The following is a 22,411-nucleotide window of genomic DNA, read 5'->3' on the forward strand; positions in this document are numbered from 1 at the left end:
TTACCTTACCTTTTATGTCTCCCTATCCCCCAAAAGTGTTTTCCCCTCCCATGGTCCCCTTTCTTGTTTCATAAAGCACGTGCACACACCTATATACACTCACAAATGCACACTCATGCTCATAACACACATTCACACATGCACACACATCCATATATACACTCAGCACACGCACATACGTACAGACTCACACACATATCTAAAAAGTAAAGTCCGGGCTCACATACAAGACAAAATATACAGTATGTCTTTCTGAGTCTCCCAAGCTCTTGGTGTTTGAGACAGGATCTTACTCTGTAGCGCAGGACCTTGCAGCCTTCCTGCCTCTGCTTTCACCAAGTGCCCAGATTATAAGCCTGTGCCTAGCCAGATATGTCACTCTCTGGTGGTTTGCTTTGTACAACCTTTTGTCCATGGCCAGAGATATTGGGGAAAGTTATACCTCAGCTGCATGCGTGAGATATATGATAAACTACTGTGTGCCCTAAAGGCCCCTCCATCTGCCCAGCCCCATGCAGTGTAACCAGTCATGAGTGGATCCTCCAGCCCAGCAGCAATGGTCACACCCCTGGCCTACTCGGTGTGTACCAAAGTTAGGTTCAGTGACCACTAAGTCTCACAAAGTGGCTCCCCTGTGACAGGTAAGGAATTAAAGTTGGCAGCATGGTTGCTTGTAGGGAGGGACTTGAGCATAGTACCAGATTCTGCCGCATGTCAGTGTAGGCAAGTTGGGCCCCGTCAGCTGAAAGGATGTGCGACTTTAACAATGGCAAATGTGTGGTCATCATGGCAGGTCCTGTGAAAGGTTCCTTTATCAGCTCCTGTTTCCATGGCACACGCCATCCCGATGCCATCCTACCTGGGCTGCCGAGGAGCCTTGTTGATAGGTCCTTAGACCCATCTCTCATCCCACCCAGGTCCCAGAGTACTCTGGTCAAGAAGCAAGTTAGTAAATGTTTCCTGAATAGTGCTCTCACTATGCTGAAGCCTTAAGTTGATGCTCTGTGGGTATCCAGGAGGCCTATCTCCATGGCTGTGGTCCCAAGGTGCACACACGCAATGTTCTGAGTTTCACCTAACGTGCCCTGACTCACATCTTCTCACCCTCCTTCTGCCGCAGATCCTGGCGCCCCTGTGAAATTGCCTTGTCTGCCAGTGAAACTGTCGCCTCCGCTACCTCCAAAGAAAGTCCTGATCTGTATGCCTGTCGGGGGCCCAGAGCTCACCCTGGCATCCTACGCAGCCCAAAAGAGCAGCCAGCAGGCCGTGGCCCAGCACCACCATACTGTCCTGCCGTCCCAGATGCAGCACCAGCTGCAGTATGGCGGCCATGGCCAGCACCTCCCGTCCTCCACTGGCACCTTGCCCATGCACCCCTCGGGCTGCAGGATGATCGATGAGCTGAACAAGACGCTTGCTATGACCATGCAGAGGCTGGAAAGGTAATGACGATGACAAGAAGAGGGTTCCCTCAACAGGGGACAGGCTGGGGATACATGTTCCCTTGAAGGAACATGAAAAGGCTTGAGAGTAAAGTCAGAGCTGAGTATTAAAGGAGCGTATGAGGGAATAGTAGGATTCCATTTTCATACTAATGAGTGATCACATTTTTTTTTAAAGTTTTTAAAGTGGGAAATGGGTAAGGAATACCCTTGCAAGCATGAGGACCCGAGTTCAATTCCCAGTGACCATGTAAAAAAAAAAACAGGCGTGGTACATGCTTGCAGTCACAGCAATGAGGAACCAGAGACAAGAGGATCCCTAGGGCTCCTCACCCAGCCAGCCTAACTCACTTGGCAAGTTTCAGGCCAGTGCCAACCTGTCTTAGAAAACAAGATGGGAAGTGCCCAAGATATGACAACCCTGGCCTGCTCACATACATGTACATGACCCTGTAAACACGCATTCACACACACACACATGAGTACCATGTATATATTCATACATACTAGGCCATATTGTTTCCCTAAACCTCCATTTGGAGAAATAATGTGCATATGTAATATTTAACAGTGATCCTCCTGCCCTGATATGGAGAAATAGGGAGAGAATAACTTTATATCCATATTATATGGCTTACTTTTAATTTTGCAAATATTCTGTGATGTTGAAAACAGTTTAAATGCAACAGGAAGAGATGAGAGCTGGAAGGAGGGGATAGCAGGGGTAAGCAGAATAGAAGAGTGGAAAGATTTGCCCTCGTTCCTGCTGAAGGAGGAAGCAAAGCACTGGCATCCGGTGCTATGCATGTGAGGAGCCACTGGCATAACCCCATCCTTCGCCAGAAACGGTGTCCACATATACTTTTCCTACAAAGAATACTCTCCCCCAGCAAATCTGCAGTCTGACACCCTTTCTGACAGTGGTATGCCAGGACCAGCTGCATCCCCCCCACCTCAGGCCTAAGGAATTCTGGGATTTCACAGCATGACTTCACAGCACACTGCTTGACCTTGAGCTCACTAAAGACAGGGAGAAAGTGTTTTCCTCTGAGGTGAGGGGGTATATTGCCAAGGGTAGTGATGGATGTCTACTGAGACATACATACAGGAAAACTGTCGTCTAGAAGGCTTAGTGAACTACTAGAGTAGGGAGGCAAACACAGGCTTACCGTGAGCCGCCTTTCTGCCTCCCAGCCAAGTGATATATTAAGATTCACTCGGTGTGTATTGAGTGTCTGCATGTATTTGCAGCATGTGCATGCCTGGTACCACAGAGGCCAGAAGAGGGCGCCAAATTCCCTGGCAGTAGAGTTTCAAACAGTTGCAAGCAGCCACGTGGGTACTGGGAACCAAACCAAGGTCCTCTGCAAGAGCACTAAGCTATCACACCAGCTCCTGAAGTAATAAATCTTTTTTTTGTTTGTTTCTTTCTTTCTTTTAATTTTCAGTCTGTCACAAATGGGTACATTCATAAAATGCACTGTTCTTTTTTTTAAATGAAGCCTCTTAACACTCAATGAACAAACAAACAAAAAGATCAGGCAGCAATCTGTCTGATTGCTATGAAAGTGTTGAAAAGTGTGTTCTCAGTTTCTGCAGTGTGGGTGCAGCAGAGTAATGAGAGGTTTGTGAGGCACCCTTTGAGTAGGTGGCACTGGGGAACCCATCTGACCCTGCCGTATAGTTTATTTACAGTGTGGGCTCACCAGGTGTGGGGGAGGGACATAGAGCACAGGGATGAGAAACTTCCAGGGTCTGTATTTATCCACAAGCACAAGGGATTTCAGATTTATCCCACCTCACGGGCCAGTGAGCACATCCCAGAATCAGGATTTGGATGTCAGACATGCTGCTTATTAGCAGTGGGACCCAAAAGTGTGTCGAATAGCCTCAGTGAGCTTTCACTCCTTATCCATAAAACAAGGATAACACTAACACTAGGGCTCTCTGTAATGATCAAATGATTTATTCAGTCCTAATCAGTCAGTTCATTGCACAACATGCCATAAATGTCCAAGAAATGGCAGTGAGCATTAAGCAAAATTATATAGCACATAAAATTACTCTTCAAGGTCTCTAAAAGGTGCATTGTAAATGGATTTGATCCGACTTATTGGAAGCTCTGTGTGTGTGTGTGTGTGTGTGGTGGGTGTGTGTGTGTATGGTGGGTGTGTGTGGTGGGTGTGTGTATGTGTGTGTGTGGTGGGTAGGGTGTATGTGTATGTGTGTGTGTATGTGTGTGTGTGTGGTGTGTGTGTGTGTGTGTGTGTGTGTGTATGGTGGGTGTGTGTGGTGGGTGTGTGTATGTGTGTGTGGTGGGTAGGGTGTATGTGTATGTGTGGTGTATGTGTGTGTGTGTGTGGTGTGTGGTGTGTGTGTGTGGTGTGTGTGTCTATGTATGTGTGGTGTGTGTATGGTATATGTGTGTGTGGTGTGGGGGGGTGTATGGGTGGTATGTGTGGTGTGTGTTTGAGTGTGCAGTATATGGTGTGTGTATGTGTGGTGTATGTGTGGTGTATGTGCTTTATGTGTGTGCTATATGTGTGTGCTGTATGTGGTTGTGTGTATGTGTGATGTGTGTGTGGGATGTATGTGTGCTCTGTGTGTGTGTGTGTGTATATATATATATATAGTAGGGGGATGTGGTGTGTATGTGGTGTGTGTGTGTGGTATGGGGGGGGTGGGGAGAGTGTGGGGTGTGTACGGTGTGTGGTGTGGAGGCAGTGTAGTGTGTGTTCCAGTTTCCTTGAATTGCAAGGCTTTATTTATCTCCATGGATGATCTGCATGTTTTTGAAAACTGATGTTTTTAGCATTTTAAATATTTTGTAGGGTTTTTTTTAAATCTCTATAGTAAGCTCTGATATTTAATTGGCATCGATTCTAGAACTTGCACTTTTTGATTCCAGCCAGCCACTCACTTTTTCTGAGGTCAGTCTATTCGGTGATCTCTGTGCTCTCATTTCCTGTGGGCAAAATGAAGTGGGATATGAAGGATTCTAGCAAGATCCTCAAGGGGGGTATGCTTTTAGAGAAGTCTTTTCTTCCTTGATTAAAGGCAGATCACACCTGGAGTTACTCACACAGAAGCTAGGGTCAACCATGGGAAGCCCCACATCTGACTGTCGGCAAATCCCACCCATTCTGCAGTGCAGAGATGCCTGCAGCAGCAGTCTGCCCACTGCCTCTGCCACTCCACTCTCCTCTGTCGCCCTCACCTGTGCTGCTATGGTCCTCTCCTGCCCCAGCACTGCTGCCTCACCCCATCCCCAGCACAGTGCTCAAAGAGATAGTGGGGCCCACGGGCAGTCTATGTACATGTTTGCCAGAGGTGCCCTCGGAGTACCACAGACTGCACGGCCCAAACAACACAGACATAGTCTTTCCTACCTCCAAAGCTGAAAGCCCAAGATCAGCATCCAACAAGGGACTCCTTTCTCTGTCATCTCAAGGTGGAAATGAGGGGTGGGAGCAGTCAAGGGTCAGAAGTGGGGCTGCATATGCTTTTATAACAAATGTACTCTCATGCTAAGGACCCTACCACCTTGATGATGGCAATCTGCTCATGAAAGCAGAGTCTCCATGATCTAACCATGTCTCAACAGGCCTGCCCTGGGGGTTAGGTTTCTAATGGATGGATTTGGAGGACATCATCATCATCATCATCACCATCATCATCATCATCACCACCATCATCATCATCATTCCTCTTTCTCTTCCTCCTCCTCCTCTTCCTCTTCCTCCCTCCTCCTCCTTCTTCTTTTGGTTTTTCAAGACAGGGTCTCTCTATGTAGCCTTGGCTGTCCTGGAACTTACTCTGTAGACCAGGCTGGCCTTGAACTCACAGAGATCTGCCTGCCTCTGCCTCCCAAGTGCTGGAATTAAAGGATGTGCCACCGCTGCCCTGTTTTGGGGGAACACATTCTAATCATAGCCTGATTCATCAACAATTCTTTGCTGAATAACTGCTAATGAAACAATGAATAGGGAGGTGCTCTCAGCAGAGCCTGAGTCCCTGGGAGGTTGGACTGAGTGAGCCTGTCTGGGAAGGATACAGGCTAGGAGCAGCACTTCCAACAGGGTGGTCAGTTGTTTAAGGAGGAAAGCATCTCAGGGTCCATCTTCTCTGTCAGATAAAAGAGAAGTGTGGCCAGATGGTGGGAAGGAAAGAATATTCTAGTCGTTTCAGAGCAGAGTGTGCTGCTACGCTCTCTCCAAATGAGTGAATGAGATTTATCCATATGAAAAAGGGCACAGTTGGCAGTTACACTCCAAGGTTTTAGAAGATTGATCATAGAAAATGAGAGTAAAGGAGTGATAATAGAAGACTGTCGTCCCGCATAAGTCAGAGCCTCAGAGCCATTGGTGAGGACACTTGGAGAGCTCTAAGAAAATTTGGGCAGGAGAGACGGCACATACCTGTGAATCCCAAACTCTGGAGGCAGAGCAAAAAGATTGCAAGTTCAAGTCCAGCCTTGAAACTTGTCTCAGAAAAAAACAAAAAGCGGGGGAGGGAAGGAAGATAAAATATCCTGTCAGCAACAATGCTCCCAATGGGTTTCACAGTGTACCTAGTACTGGAGAAAAAAACAGTCAGGTCATGCAATATGCTAAGGGCCTGTTCCAGTCTCTCTACTCTGCATATGTTGAAGTAGGTTATTAACTCTGGTGTGAAAGTTATTAGAAATAGAATGGCTCTACCTCAACTCAGACGTGAGGGAAACATCTGTTTTAACACAGACAGTCCAGAGTGAACAGGACCAACCTTTTGCAGGAAGGCCTGCAATTCCTGGCAACACTTATTGAGCACTGAATGCCACTTACTGTGACAGATGCACAGAAATCAAACAGGGGGTAGGGGTCTAGGTCTGTGTGGAGAGCGCTTGCTGAGCAAAAAACAAGCACCCAGGTTCAATCCCCAGCACTACATGAAACTGGGGGCAGTTTGTATTCACCGCCCTCAGAAGTGGAGCCAAGAGTGTCAGGTCAAGCTCATCCTCAGCTTCCCAGCAGGTTCCAGGATACCTCAGGCTATGCGGGAACTTGCCTCAAAAGGCATGGTATTTTGTTTGAGATTTAATAACTAACGGCATATAACATCATTTGTTTATGCAGTCCCTTTTTGGTTTTCCATATTAGCTAGGGATGATATTGTTACTTGTTGAGATTAATGAGAAGGGAATCATGTTTAAATTGGACGGACACAAGAAATTGAAATCCACAGCGTAACCCTCCCCACCCCCCATGCCCACAAAACTCCTCCAATCTCTACTTATAGCCCTAGGGCAGATCTATATCACTTCACAGTATTATTTTCCTTCATGTCTCAAGGTCACAGGAAATTCTAAAGACTAATAACTTGGTCTTGAACTTGGTGGTCCCAGGGTTTCTCTCAGCCTTACCAGTATGGCGCATTGACTGCATCAGCTTCCATTCACGTTTTTTTTAAAGATTTATTTATTTTTGTATTTGCCCTCAGATCAGAATGTCCCATGGCAAATAGCAGACATGACTCATTGCCCTAGCAAAATGAAACTCCCAAGGTCTCAGGGTGACTCACTGATAAACTGGCACTGATTTGAAGTTGTATTTTGTTTGTAGCACAGCAAAGGGCACATGTCCCTACACACAATGTGCTTCTTGGGGTGGGAGGGAGTATTCTTTGTTATTCAAGAGAGTTTCGAAATCTCATGCACTTCTGGCTCAACATTTGCTTCTGCTTCTTGAAAGTCAGATTTATCAATCTCCTATTTCACGGTAGTTCTTTGATCTCAAGGTATTGACTTACCCCCTAAGTGTCTCCTACACAAAGTGTTTTTTCAGCTTTAACTGCTATTCCAAGGGGTGTGATATGGTCTTGGTGCAAGGTGATCTGATGAACAAGACCTCTCCTGGCTGCACAGTGGGCAAGCCAGCCAGCCTGCAGCACACTGAAATAAGACAACACCTATGAGCACAGCTGCATCTCTTCCAGTTGTGAAACTAAAACTCTCTCTGAATGATAAGATGGCTCTGGGTTGGGAACCACCAACCTGGAGCATCCATGGTGGCTTTCTCAGGGTAGTACTCTGTGAGTCTTCTCAAAAGCAACTTCAGTACGAAGCCCAGGATTTTGCAGTGGACCATGAGTGACAAAGAGTCACCCAGGTCCTATTGTGTGGAGTCCTGATTTACAGTTTCTCAGACTGGCCTTCTGGAAGCTAAATGTATGCTAATTACTTGGATTCCCCCCTGGATCTTGAGCCTTTCTCACCATGCTGTCCAGATCCATGGTTTTTCTCAACAGCTCTGTAGTAACCCAAAGCATCACCCCAGTTCCCAGCATCCTGCTCCTCTCTCTGAGGATGAACGGGTGAAAGCTGTCAGATCTGTCTTAAACCTTCATTTCAGAACTCTTTGACATTGAACACTTAGTTACTTCTGGGTCAAATAGACATTAGAGCTCGGGGTTTGTGTGCACTGGCCCTCTTCCCATTGGCTGAATAACTAACTCTAAAAAGCAGCACAGATAAGCATAAGACACTCCATTCTAACTTCTTAGGAGACCTTTGTGAATTCTCACTGTGCTATTGAAGATAATGATAGAATTTAACACATTTACATAAACCTATCTGTGCTTAAAAAATACCATTAGTGAGTAGATAAAATTGTGATTTTTTTTCCTATTATCAGTAGAAAGCCCACAGTATTTGTCCAGGGTCACAGAACTAGAAAGAAACAAGCATTACTGACTCAGGCAGTAGGATGATAGGGCCTGAAACTCTCAGTGAGGTCTCTAAATCTCATGTGGTATTTAAATGGACACCACAGGCTTTAGTCTCCCACAGGAAAGGGGGGAATCTCTACTCCCCATCATCTGAGGAGCTCCAAAGAGTATAACAAACATAAGTGCGTGGAACATGTTCACATTGCTACTTAAGTCCGCTAAGGAGGTGTCCCAAAACAACCTCACAGCTAACAGGCCATCCTCCAAGTGTCTCATGAAAACACGCCATCGGTGTTTGAATCTTGTTTCATCTTCCCTCAAACATGCAGAGCAGGCCAGTGAGATGACATGGGAGGTAAGGGCACTTCCCGCCAAGCCTGAGGACCCGAGTTCAATCCCTGGGACCCACATAGTGGAAGGCGAGAGCCAACCCCTGAAAGTGGTCCTGTGACCTCCACACAGTCGCAGTGACATGTACATATATCCACACAAATAAATATTTTCAAACCGTGCAGTGTTAAGAAAGGTATAGTGACTATCTCTGTTTCATAGATGAAGACATAAGATCATTATTAACAATATGAACCTGAGTCTTCTCCCTCCAGGCCTTGATTTTTTTTCCCCACTAACCATGTCTCTACCTTCTCCCCAAAAGCTAACAACGCTCATTATTTCCCCTAACACCCAGTCTGAACTCTCTCTTCCACAAGCACACTGGGTAGGAGATGCAATCTACACAACAAATTCACAACAGTGGGCTATAATAATCTTCATAATGAAAAGCAAGGGTAGCAGATGTTCCTACAACCCACCTAATCTTTTGCAATGCAGTTTGCTGCAAGGAGCACCAGGATGAGAGTTTATTAGGAGACATACAGTGGGTTTGAATTCTAGACTTGGGTGGTGTGACTGTTTATAGGTCATTTGGATGAGTACAGCTCATGGTTGTGGGTGAGTAGCTGTGCAGAGGGAGCAGGCTGAAGATGCAAGAGAGAGTACCAACCATCACCAAGCTGTACGCTCTAGCCTTGGGTGATAAAATATTGTCACCATCATCCTACTACTACCCTAATCTATCTTCTTTCAGTGTCCTATCCCTGCTTTACAGGGTAATTATCTATTGATTCATCATCTGTTTTCTCGCTAACAATTAAGCTCACAAGGACAATGATTTGATTTGTCCTCGGGGTCTCACTAGAAGCTGGAACAGCCTGAGAGCCTTTGTTTTTGAAAATCAATGGACAAGAGAATTTGACAAAAATGGGAGACCTGATATTCACAAACTAAATATTAGGTGGAGAGGCATTTGGAAAGCTTGAGTGTAAAACTGTTCTATTTTGGTGAGAGGCCCATGTGCAGAACTCTCTTCATTGTATCCTCCTCTCTTGATGGGAAAGTAAAAGCTGTATCCTCTCTTCTTTGCCCCATCTCTACCAAGAATATCATTGGAAAATTCAGCTGTCAATCAAGTAGGACACAAGAGATCTTGTCTCAAAAAATAAAGTAGAAAAAAATTAACACACCTAATGTCAACCTCTGACCTCTTCATATGTAAGTATATGCATCCATGCACAGAGAGAGAGAGAGAGAAAGAGAGAGAGAGAGGGAGGGAGGGAGAGGGAGAGGGGAGACCACACCAAACACACTGATAACAACAATGATAAACAAGAGAAGAACATACTGGTGCCCCTCAGATATTCATTTTCCTACCACTCCAATGGTCACGTGTCTTCAAGAAATCACTCTCTAGTCTCTGAAAATTAAAAGAATGGACACTCATATTTAGAACTGGAAAGAACTAAGACACTGACACCCTCATCTTTAATAATCCATAAAGAAATTAATGCATAGATATCAGCAAGTGGTTGGGGTCATTCATCAGAATGTCCCCTTTCAAGAGAACTTCCAGACATCACTTTGTCTCCATCGAATGGCAACAGGCTGGTGGGTAGAAAGCCCTGTGACCCACAATCCATGAGCGGGAAGTTATTAGTCAACAAACATGTCTGCAGCACACATAAAGGATTGTGGGAAAGGTATGAAGTTAAAAATCACTGCCATGGGCTGCGAAGATAGCTTAGTCAGTTAGGGCTTGCCTGGCAAGCACAAGGACCCGAATGTAAGTGACAAAAAGTAGGACATAGTCCATGCCTATAATTCCAGTACTGGGAATGTGAGTCAGGCAAGTCGCCTGAGCTTGCTCGGAAATCACTCTAGCCTATGTGGTGGGCACGGGACACTGAGAAACTCCATCTCAAAACAAAAAGCAAACTAGATGTCTCCTGAGGAACAGCAAAGATTGTGGCCTCTCCACATCCACATGCACACACATGTGCCTGCACAAAGATGCGTGCACACACACACACACACACACATACACACACACATCACTATCTTTTTGTTTGTTTGGTTGGTTGGTTTTTCAAGACAGGGTTTCTCTGTGCAGCCTTAGCTGTCCTGGACTCACTTTGTAAACTAGGCTGGCCTTGAACTCACAGTGATCCGCCTGCCTCTGCTTCCCGAGTGGTGGGATTAAAGGCGTGCATCCCCACACCCGGCACACATCACTATCTTAAAGCCTTAATTTCCCTAAAGTTTTGTGGTTTTTTTGTTTGTTTGTTTTTTTATTTTTGTTTTTTTTTGTTTGTTTGTTTGTTTTGTTTTTTTTTTTTTTTTTGAGAATAATTGTAACATCAATCCTAAATAAAAACGTGTAATAAAGGGACATTGCTTTCGGGCATAAATCTGTGGTCAAAATGGGCCAAGAAGACATCTATTTCCCCCAAAGGATAGAGAAAATGTATTACCCACAAATATGACATGGAAAATGAAATTAAATTCCAGCAGGAATGAGCTGTAATTTCATCTTCATGCGCTACAAAGAGAGATTTCAAAGCAGCCAGCCCTTTTCCTCTCAGAGATCAAAAACGTGTGAGAAATTATGCTACAAATTGCAGAGCCTGAGGCTGAAAAATGACAAAAATAGCCACTGAAGCCCAAGAAAACAGTTCATCAGCTTCATTTTAAGAAAGCGAGTGTGCATTGTACAGTGGCCCTGGATTAGCCCAGTAAGATAAGAAGCATACCATTAGAATATTTGTTTTCCCTTGGACTTTAGTCAGCAGGAAGCTGCGCTATTGCCTAAATAGGCAAGGGTACTCAGCCTTCCTGAGGAGAGGGGGTATTTTGAGTTCCTTTTTCCAGAAGTTGTAATGGCTTTAAATGAATTCTTTTTTTCTGCCTGTTCTCTATCCTTCTAGGGGACCAATGACCCATATTTCTAAAACTGTCTAGGATTTGGTATGTAATGGGTCACACCATACACGACACACAGGCTGGCCCATAGACCACTCCTTCCCAGTACTTTCCGTTGCTGATGGTGACATCAGTAGTGGTATTTGTACCTGATTTTGTGAGCAGCAGAGATGGTGCTAGCAGCCAGGATATGGAGCATGGAAGATTGCTGGCCATTGAATAACTGGACTCCCACTCTCTGATTCCTCCTCACTTAAATGGGGAGCGATGCTTTCTGACCTGTTGGCTGCTGCAGAGTCAGGGGGAGATGCTGGTGCTTTTCACACATGATGCTGGCAATTGATGTCTTTTCCAGCCATACACAGAAACACCAACAGGTTATCAAACACTACTCATTGTTATATATCCATTAGTGGTGTGTTAGTGTGGGGGGTACAGGTGTGTGTGTGTGAGTGTGTTACTTGTGTGTGTGGCTGTGTGTGTGTTTTGAGATAATCTGTGTGTGTGTGTGTGCATGCATGTGTGTATACATACATACATATATATAGTGCTGGGTTTATAGGCATGTACCCACCACACTTGGTTACCCGGAAAATCAAAGAATAACCAGTCAAGCATTGGAACAGGGCAGATTCCTACTAGAGCAAGCACAGTAACTCAAGTGCACATTCTCTTTTAGGGGCACAGTTCCTTTCTTATCTTCTTGAGACTCCACATGATCTAATAGGTAGAGGCCAGAGGCAATACCAGATCTTCTACAAATGCTCAAGGCAGACCCCAATACAAAGATTGTCTTGTTCACGAATGTTATAAAACTTTTAGTGTCTGATTATATGTACTAAAATATATATCGTATCTATAAAATCTATTTAATACAACACCCCTGTGCTCATATGGCCACACCCTCCTCACTGTAATGGGCTTCATCCTTTATGAAACTGTGAGCTATTTGGTAACAGCAGCAAGAACAGGAACTATTATAACCAGCCATGGCAGTGGCCTGAGGCAAGGCTGAACATCATGGTGTTGTGAACACGGGACAGACACTGTTGACCTAACAGCAGCCTGGAGGCAGAGAGAGTGGCAAACAGGAAACGACTAGGGCAAGATAACCTTCAAAGATGCTCTCCCAGGGCCCCACTTCATCCACATAGACTCCATCTTCCACAGTTCCCCAACCTCCCAATAGTCTGTTCAGACTGTGAATCTACCAGTGACAAGTCCCCTGATGAAGGCAGAGCCCTCACGAACCAGTCACTGCCCCCGAAGCCCCACCTCTGAACTCTGCTTGAAACAGTGAGCTTTTAAGGCATGAGCCTGTGGGGGAGGAGCTCCGTATCTGGACCGCAACAGGGGGGAGCAGGGTAAGCAAATAGAGGCTTATAACGTTTTACAACTGAGGGATCTTCTGTGGACATGGGTAAGGTATTGCTGGAGACAACGATAAATGGGAACGGAAGAAGTGAAAATGAGCTAGGAGTGTGCTCCAGGCCGAGAGCACTGATGGTGCAGTTGTGGCAAGCTTTGTGTAGACACGTCGGTGACTAGAGGGAGGTGCAGTTAATAACATGGACCACATTGTGTGAGGTGTGGAACATCATGGGAGGTTTGAATGACTGTACACATAAGCTAATAGGTTTTACTTCTCTTTGGCAATGAACATCTTTAGGCAAATTTTGGGGGCAACTCTATCATATAAAACAAGCATTACTGAGACCGCCATCCTTCTAGACCTCCTTTGCTGCCACATGGGAGAGGGCATGTACATGCTGCACTTCCTGGGTTTGGTTCTTGGCCATAGATGACACAGCTCACACTGTACTATCTGGATTTTCCATTTGTGTGGCTGCTTTCTGTTATGCCCAGATCTTGAGAGACTCCTCGAACAGACCAACCAAGAGCCAAGTCCAAATGCAATGGCAAGGAAGTCTTTATTGCAGGTTCAAACCCGGGCCACCCCTCCCATGCACTGGCACAGCAGATGCAGGGAAGTGGCCTCGAGTCTCAATTGAGATGGGTTTTTATAGGTTTTAGACAAAGAAATAGGTTTTATAGTATATGATTGGATGACATTTGGGCAGAAAAGCTGCAAGCAGGGAGTTACAAGCCTTGATGTTTCATGGCTGGGTGATAGGTGTAGGGGCAAGTTGGCCTATAGAAAATATTGGTTGAAGCAGTCATGGGGGAATTAGGAACTTTGGCCTGGCTTCTCCTAATTGGTTGTTGCTATGCACCAGACAACCTGCTGGTCAGTTTGACCAGCAGAGAGTATATTTGGACTTTCCCAAGGTGAGCTGATTGTGTTACTAGGGCATATTTTTCTGTTTAGACTAGTTTGCTGTTTTTCTGGAATCTGGGTTCAGCCCTTGGCTAGGTTTAACACAAAATGGAGGTTTTCTTTTTTTCAAAATGGAGTTTGTCTGGTCTTTTCACTTTTGAAGACTTGGGAGCCGTTCAGAATTCCCATGAGAAAGGCAACTATCTCTGCTTTTTAGAGCCTTGCCCCCAACATGTGGGGGGTGGGGTGGGCTGACACTGATGAAAACCTTCTGGAAGACCATTCCTGTAACTAAAAGGGCAATATCTCATTGAAGGCCATGTTATCAAGGCCAGGTACCACACCACCACCCACAAAAGGCGTGATTTGCACAATTTTGCGTGTGAGGAAGTGGAGACTCAGAGACACTGAATAACTTCTCCAATATCAAGAAGAAAGTAAATGGGAAAAACATAGGCTCAAATCTAAGTCGAGATTCCCCCAGCTGGAGCCTCACCATAACCTTGCTAGCCTCCTTCTCACAGCTGGAGCCTCACCATAACCTTGCTAGCCTCCTTCTCACAGCTGGAGCCTCACCATAACCTTGCTAGCCTCCTTCCCACAGCTGGAGCCTCACCATAACCTTGCTAGCCTCCTTCCCCCAGCTGGAGCCTCACCATAACCTTGCTAGCCTCCTTCTCACAGCTGGAGCCTCATCGCAACCTTGCTAGCCTCCTTCTCACAGCTGGAGCCTCACCGTAACCTTGCTAGCCTCCTTCTCACAGCTGGAGCCTCACCGTAACCTTGCTAGCCTCCTTCTCACAGCTGGAGCCTCACCGTAACCTTGCTAGCCTCCTTCTCACAGCTGGAGCCTCACCGTAACCTTGTTAGCCTCCTTCTCACAGCTGGAGCCTCACCGTAACCTTGCTAGCCTCCTTCTCACAGCTGGAGCCTCACCGTAACCTTGCTAGCCTCCTTCTCACAGCTGGAGCCTCACCGTAACCTTGCTAGCCTCCTTCCCACAGCTGGAGCCTCACCATAACCTTGCTAGCCTCCTTCTCACAGCTGGAGCCTCACCATAACCTTGCTAGCCTCCTTCTCACTTACTTTTTATCTCCTCAGATGTTTGTCTTCTTCTCAGCATATTTCCTAACCTATACTTGGTATTCAATAGTTTATGAAGTCAGGGTTTCACTATGTGGCCCTGACTAGTGTGGGGCTCTCAATCTTCTTGCCTCAGCTTTCCAAGAGAGAGATCATCCATACTTGCACACCATAAGCACCAGGTTGGATATTGATTAGTAAAATACGTTCCGACATTTTGGTGGATTCACATAGATTCCTGGAAAATATTATTCCTACTTATACAAACGGAGGCATTCTGGTGCGTGGTAGATTGACACTTCAGGAAGAGGCCAATGTCAGCCTCCAGCTGTGTTGGTAATGTCCCTACCAGGCAGTTATTAACCACCTATATGAGGGTCTCTCTTTTGCAATGCTGACAGGGGGATGCTTTATACCTAATCATTGCAGCCAGGGGCCCTCTTGTGGAATCGGTCCTACTCCTCATCTCATACTCTTATCTTCAAGACAAAAATCACAGACTCTTCTTCTTTTTTTTTTTTTTTTTTTTAATCAGAGACCACCTGTCTTAGTTACTTTTTTATAGCTATGAAGAGACATCATGACCACAGCAACTTATAACTTCCCTCCATGATGGTCATAGACTCGAACCCTCTGGAGCTGTAAGCCCAGAGGGTTCGAGTCTATGACCATCATGGCAAGAAGCATAGCAGTGGGCAAGCAGACAAGTGAGCATAGTTCTGGAGCAATAGCTGGGAGCTTATGTTGTTATCCACAAGGTGAAGGCAGAGAGAGAGCTAACTGAGAATGGTGTGGGCTTTTGGAACTTCAAAGCCCACCCTCAGGGACACACACACCTCCTCCAACAAGGACACACCTCCTACCAACTAGGGACTAAGTATTTAAATACAGGGCCTATGGGGGCCATCCTCATTCAAACCAGAACACTATCTATAAGGTTGAGTTCCTTATCCTTCATTCCCCTCTCTTCTTCCCTTTTGATTTCACTCTGGTGATTCCTGCCTTAAGATGTTCTTGTTTTCTAGCTGCCAACATTTCTTCAAACCAAACAAGAATAGCTGTTTATCTGCTTCCCATCCCTAACTCCCAGAAGTCTAGTCTAAGCTCTGTGCCTTTTAGGAACCATGCTAATCAGAATATGAAAGTAGAAGGAGGAGAAGGCAAGGTTAGGACAAAACACAAGCCATGGAATTTTATATATGTGTATATATTTATGTATGTGTATGTATATATGTATACATACATTTTTTTTCTCTTCCATATCCCCTACTTTCCATGATACCCAAGAAAGATCCAGGCACATCTAGAATTTAGTAGCTATATTTGCTCCATAGGATGAGCAAAACAGCAAGGTGCCCACTCTGTCCAATTTATGGTTAAACATTGTGTTTGTCACCCTAGAGACCATCAACCCATGTGTTCTACTTACACATTGCTCCAGTTGCTGTGTCTATGCAATTAGTTAGGAAATGGGCCATCTCAAACCACTAATCTCTACTAAAACACTGCATTTTTGTAAATACATGATTTTATCCTATTCAGCAATTGTTATTTTTAAGTTGATTTAGTTCATTGCCTTGAACAGTATAACTCATATGGTGTTAACTAGATTTCCCATTTGTGTCATTGAAGAGTTATGTGGAAAATACAAAGATGAAAACAACCCATTGGAAACAGTGAAAGGAAGAAAGTTAATTGAATTTAAATTAGACACAGCAATAACTTAAAGTATAATTGAAAGCTCTAACGGAAACATGTGTTTTTATACACCATAGTAAGACTCCTTTAGGATAAAAATTTTCATCTAATGCCTTAATATATAATATACCTTAACAATTCATTTGTTTATAAATGTCAAATACTGTTGATGTAAAAATATATTGAGTTTCCTATGTTCAGAAATCTTTAAATACAGATATAAGCTCTATTTTGATGACCCTGAAAAGGGATACAAATTTTATCTGATCTGGAGATGTAGGTGAGTGGTAGAGTACTTGACTACCAAATGTCAGGCTTTGGCTTCAGTGCCCAACACTGGAGAAATAGAACAGAGGGATGGAGGAGAGGGAAGGTGGGAGGGAGGGAAGAAGGAAGGAAACAATGGCATTTTTCTGGCTCCATATTTCCATTATTATTTTTTTAATATTATAATACATTTATTTTTTCCTTTTTATTTATTCTTCTTTCATATATTACATCCCAACTTGCAGTTTCCCCTCTCTCCCCTCACCAACTTCCCCTTTACCCTGGATCCATCCCACCTTGACCTCTTACCCCAGGAAAGATCAAGACACCAACCAAATACAGCATAACAAGCTATAATAAGGCCAGGCACATATTTTCACATCGAGGCTGGATGAGACAACTCAGTAGGAGAAGGGTCCCAAAGGCAGGCAGAAGAGTCAGAGACACCCCCGCTCCCACTGTTAGGAGTCCCACAAGCACAGTGAGCTACAAAACCATAACACGTATGCAGAGGACCTAGGTCAGACCCATGCAGGCTCCCTGATCTCTGTGATCACTTGAGTCCCGGTCAGTTGATTTCATGGCCAGTGTTCTTGCCCACTGTCCTTGGCTTCATACAGAAGGACTCTATGTTTCTATGAGATCTGCACATAGGCACTATTAGGGAACTGTAATGGTTTATATTTTCCAATTATCAAATACTGGATGCTTTAAGCGTCTTTTTAATTGAAAATATATTAAATCGCATTGGCTTCGAGAGCATCATTCTTACAAAACTGGCCAATAGGGTCAGGCGAGGAGTTAGGTTAATGTTACCCATAACTGCCTGCAGAATCCTTGGCCCCATCCTTGGAAGAGAACGGCCTCTAGGTAGGTGGTCCATGGCTGTGTCTACCTTGATGTCCAATCATGGGGCTCAGCCTTGTATTCATCCCATCTCTTCTCTGCCTCTGTATCTCTACCCAAATCATTTCAAACAATCCTCACTCTCAGTTCCTGCCACTGCTCTGCACAGCTTTTGAAAGACAGAACCTCACTCACTAGCCTCTATTAGCTCAAGTTAGCAGGCAGGTGGGTTGCAGAGGTGCCCCGCCTTAACGGGACCCAGGTGTGCCATCCAGGGGCTACATGTTGTTATGAAACCATGGCATCACCACCACGTAGGGTTCTTATGCCTTATTCCAGACAGCTGCTTCCACCAGGAAAGTATTGCCCTAAGAGGACAAGCTAAGTATGAGCAACAGATCACATTGCCTAGGGAACTTTGCCTCTGAGAATGGGACAACTGAATTTTAAAGCACCTCCACAGCATGAATAGGACCTGTTGTACCGGCTAAGGTGAATTTCCTCTTTCTTTTCTCTTTAAACAGCTCCGAGCAACGAGTCCCCTGCTCCACTTCTTACCACAGCTCTGGTTTGCACTCAAGTGACGGTGTCACAAAAGCAGGACCCATGGGCCTTCCGGAAATCAGACAAGTGCCAACAGTTGTGATTGAATGTGATGACAATAAAGAAAATGTGCCTCATGACTCTGACTATGAAGACTCATCCTGCCTGTATGCACGAGAAGAGGAGGACGAGGAAGAGGATGACGATGATGACGCCTCATTGTACACCAGTACGTGCAGGCAGACTTTCCATGGCTGTGGGGAAAGCGTGGCACTGTAGAGACAGCACAGAATAGCTGCCTGAAGATCTGGTTTTAACTGGGCCCTGAGTGACAGGACAGCTCAGGTGACTTCCCCAGGCTCCACTTCCTTATGCAGTAATAAGAGTAAATATCTATATGGCTTCATAGCTATACACATCACGCTACTATTTCATCGCCTCCTACATCTGTCTTGATTACTTTCTTAAGATGTAACCCTCTTTTTCAAACAACAAGGGGTCAGGGTAGGGAGAGATTAAAAGAGTGTCTTGCGTGTGTAAACCTAGCTACTGTACGTGTAGCATATTCATGCTCAAGTGTGCCTCATCAGCTGTAAGTGTGGATTTAAATTCTCTGCTGAAGACATTTAACTATAATAAGAAATAGAGAAAGCAAGTTGATAATTTATCCCTGTGGCCATGAATAGCTAGGGTGTAATGGTGTGAGGATAGCTATAGCTGACTTAAGGTCAATTGTTTAATACGTGAATTTATCATAATAGCAGCCGTTTGTTGCCTATATAGGATGTTTCCAATGAGATATGATTGTATTCTCATATCTCTATCTTAAAACCATCTTAGGGAATCAACATGCTCCCATTTGGCAGGTAAATGGAGAAGGGAGAGTGAAAGTGATGTGGCAGAAACCACAGAGCTGCAGTCAGAGGCTGCAGTGACCCCCCGAGCAGAAGGGGGCAGCTGCTGAGCCCATTTGTCACGTGGTGCTTGAGAACTGACGCCTTTGTGCCAGGGTCTCTCTCCTTTGCACTCTTGACCCTTTGGGCCAGAGCATTCTTTGTTGTAAAGGTGATCCTGAGTACTGCCCTGGGATTAACAGCCTCCAGGGCCTCCACCAGCTAGACGGCAGGGCCGTCCTCCCAACCTCCACCTAATCTTCAGCAACCAAATTTCCCTCTAGACGTCTCTGGCTGCTCGCTAAAGAGCAAAATCAACTCCGGGTGAAGCTACAGACTTATAGCAGCCCTGGATGTTCTGAAACGTGTGTTCAAAAGAAAGCAGTCCCAGAATGTTGCTCATTTCAGGGTCCCCAACCCTGCCCTCACCTCAAACGGTCCTACCTGGACCACACAGCATTATTTTGCATGCGCTGAGCTCCAGATAGCTGCTCTTGTCTGTCTCCTGAGGGTTCCCAGCATCCATGTCACCAATGAACATATGCAGATATGGATCCTCACAGATCCCGCCTTGTCCTGGCAGCAGTCTGTTTCTGTGGAGCCTTTCCCAGCTGCTGAGACCTCTGTCTGCTCCTCTCCCCTCTATGGCACTGCACAGTGGGTCCTGTCCTCCTTTGTGATGTTGCCATATGCTGAGCATTTCTGAAGGGAGAGACCCAGTCACAGGCTCCCCTTCTCTTCCCAATATGTCCCACACCGTGTGCGGTGTCTGAAGTGTGGCAATGGCAGCTGCGCTAAGAACTTGGACTTTAGTGTTCTTGGGTAGTAAGCCCTTTGTGTCTGAATCCCTGCCTTTTGTTTTATAACCCACCCCTGGCTGGCCTCATGGGCCTCCAGGCACATAGGTAGGTGTCTCTGGTAACTGACGAACTTGTCCCCTCCTGCAGGCTCTCTGGCCATGAAGGTCTGCAGGAAGGACTCCTTAGCCATCAAACTCAGCAACAGGCCCTCTAAGCGAGAGCTGGAAGAAAAGAACATCCTCCCCAGACAGACTGACGAGGAACGGCTGGAGCTCAGGCAGCAGATTGGCACCAAGCTCACCAGGTAGGAAAGCACCACTGCTGCCTTTCTGACCCCCAGGACTTCTGTGGCTCAGCAGAAGTGTACAGTCTCCATCTCCAGCTTAGCCAAGGCTTGGAGATTCCACTTGATTCAAGGGTTAGGAGGTAAAGGAGGTGTGATTTGGTTAACTATGGCGGCAGTCAAGCACGCTCTCTGTTACAAAGTCAAGTGTTTGGTAGTGGTGCCTACTGCTACTCTGGATGCTTCTTGAATGGCATATATATGGTTATTAAAGACATAGGCATAGCTTCATGTTATAATACTATCTTAAGCTCTGTGTAAGTTTGTTATCTAATTCTCAGTTTACATAGTATCTGGCAACGTTTATTGAACACTTATTATTTGGGCATGCTTCTAAGCATCCTTACATTATGTAAGTTAAATTATTTCTCTTTTGAATTTTCTATAAGATACGCATGTTGATGCATAATTTACAGTTGAGGACATCTGAATTAGGCAACTTTAGTTACTGTCTTAGTTACTTTTCTATTGTTACGTGTTACTATCTATGGCTTCTTTCTCATAACTAACTTGGTTTCTTCATGGACGGTATTGTGGTGATGCTGTGGGGCTGTGTGAAGTAGTCAACGCTGATATGATTTAGCTTTGTGTGACAGTCTTCAAGTGTGAAAAACAAAAATATCAGAACACACATATATACATTTTCTCATACATTTGCTGTGTGTGTGTGCGTGCGTGTGTGTGTGATAATCTCTATCTACCTCACTGAATTGCAGTGGCATGGCCACAGTATGGTTATCTGGATTGCCCAGTGATAGTTACAACTTTCTAGAAAGCCCAACCCATGTTCTCTGCCTTCAACAGCTACTCAAAACAACCCCTCCCCCAATCATCGATGCTTAGAGTGGAGGCAACATCCACTCACTGTCCGACAATGACCTAGGTATTCCCAGATCTATTCTCTCAGACAACATATAGCCATATCTGGGGCCTGGGGTGCATGGTTTTGAACTGACTTCTGACCCAGCGTGTTCCAGCATAACCATAGTTCAAATGAAACTATCCTTAGGTGGGGAAGGCCTGGAGAAAAGGAACAAAGCAGATGGTTGGCCCTGATCCTTTCCAGAGTTCAGATCCACCCGTGCATATCTTTTATTATAGATTTTGTTTTCCGTTTGGCTCCCATTTCCCAGAATTTGCTATAGAACAGACAGAGTCTGCAGTATACAGAGGCTCAGCGAGTGACTTCTCCATGGGCAGAGTAAGGTGCCAGCACATCTGGCCGCTTAATGTAACATTGCGGTGGAAAGTGACAGAAAGAAAAAAAAGTGAGAAATAGGGAAAGGAAGAAATGGGAGATGCAGAAAATAGTCCTGCCCTCCTGGTGGTGACTGATAAGTGGAAAAGAACATTTTTGTTCCCCAGCATTCCTCCCAAAGAGAGAATGCTCCCAGCTTCTCAGGCCGAATGCACAGCCATATCCCACCCAGCATAACACTCTGGCAGCTGTGGCTAAACTCAGAAGGGGAAGAGACATGGCTGCCCATGTTTGGAAATGTTCTAGGCGCAAACCTGTGTCCAAGAAATCCTCCCTCTTATTTGCCAACCCATAAGGGGCACTGAAGACCGACTATGGTGTTTGTCTTGCCCCAGCCATCTTGGTGGCTAGAAGGACACACCAATGAAGGAGGAGACAGTCGTGGAGACAGTGGTGCTGGTGACAGTCAAGGCACTTCATGCTTTTAACTGGAGTGTTTCTTTCCTATGATGTACCTTTAGGAGCTATAGTCAGGTTACAGGGCCTGAGCGCAAAGGAGGAACAGCAGGGTTGTACAGTGTTTCATAACTCAGATGGGGAGGCCACATCCACATTGCATAGTCATCCTTGTAGACACAGACTCGCAGTATTTTAATATATTTAATAGTCGTTAATGTTTTAAATTTTTAAAGACTATTCTCTTTAGAATGAAAAGCCAGCTCTACTCCACCAGCCAGTCATTGATCCTGAAACCAAGGCAGAAAATTTGGGCCAGAGATTGACCAGCTGTTCCAGGACAAGACGCGTAGCTTCAGGCTTTGGTTGTCAGCCATCACTGGTGCCACGCCCACTCCTACTCCCACAAACCTCCCAGGCTAAAATTTTGATCACCGTGTACATATACACTGTGCACTTTGTTATTACAAAAAGTGGGGTAAGAAGAACGTAGAAGTCTATTGAGCTTGTCGGGTTGTGGCAGCAGAAACACACTGAAACCATCAGCTCTTTAAAACCCTCCAGCAGAGTCTGCAGCCCTTCATGGGGTGAGCAAGAAAGAAAG

General features: G+C 45.3%; 1 protein-coding gene across 5 annotated transcripts in view; it reads left to right on the forward strand.

The window, feature by feature from the left end:
• Phactr1 (phosphatase and actin regulator 1) overlaps positions 1-22,411 on the forward strand; it is a 462,087-nt gene that overhangs the window by 398,643 nt on the left and 41,033 nt on the right. For all 5 annotated transcript variants that reach the window (XM_051170504.1, XM_051170519.1, XM_051170512.1 and 2 more), the window contains 3 exons: positions 1,121-1,442; positions 18,099-18,346; positions 19,958-20,114. In XM_051170504.1, coding sequence (XP_051026461.1) covers positions 1,121-1,442; positions 18,099-18,346; positions 19,958-20,114 — 727 coding nt within the window. The remainder of the gene's footprint in view (positions 1-1,120; positions 1,443-18,098; positions 18,347-19,957; positions 20,115-22,411) is intronic.

Source organism: Acomys russatus, chromosome 3 (genome assembly GCF_903995435.1).
Source record: "Acomys russatus chromosome 3, mAcoRus1.1, whole genome shotgun sequence".
Lineage (NCBI taxonomy): Eukaryota > Metazoa > Chordata > Mammalia > Rodentia > Muridae > Acomys > Acomys russatus.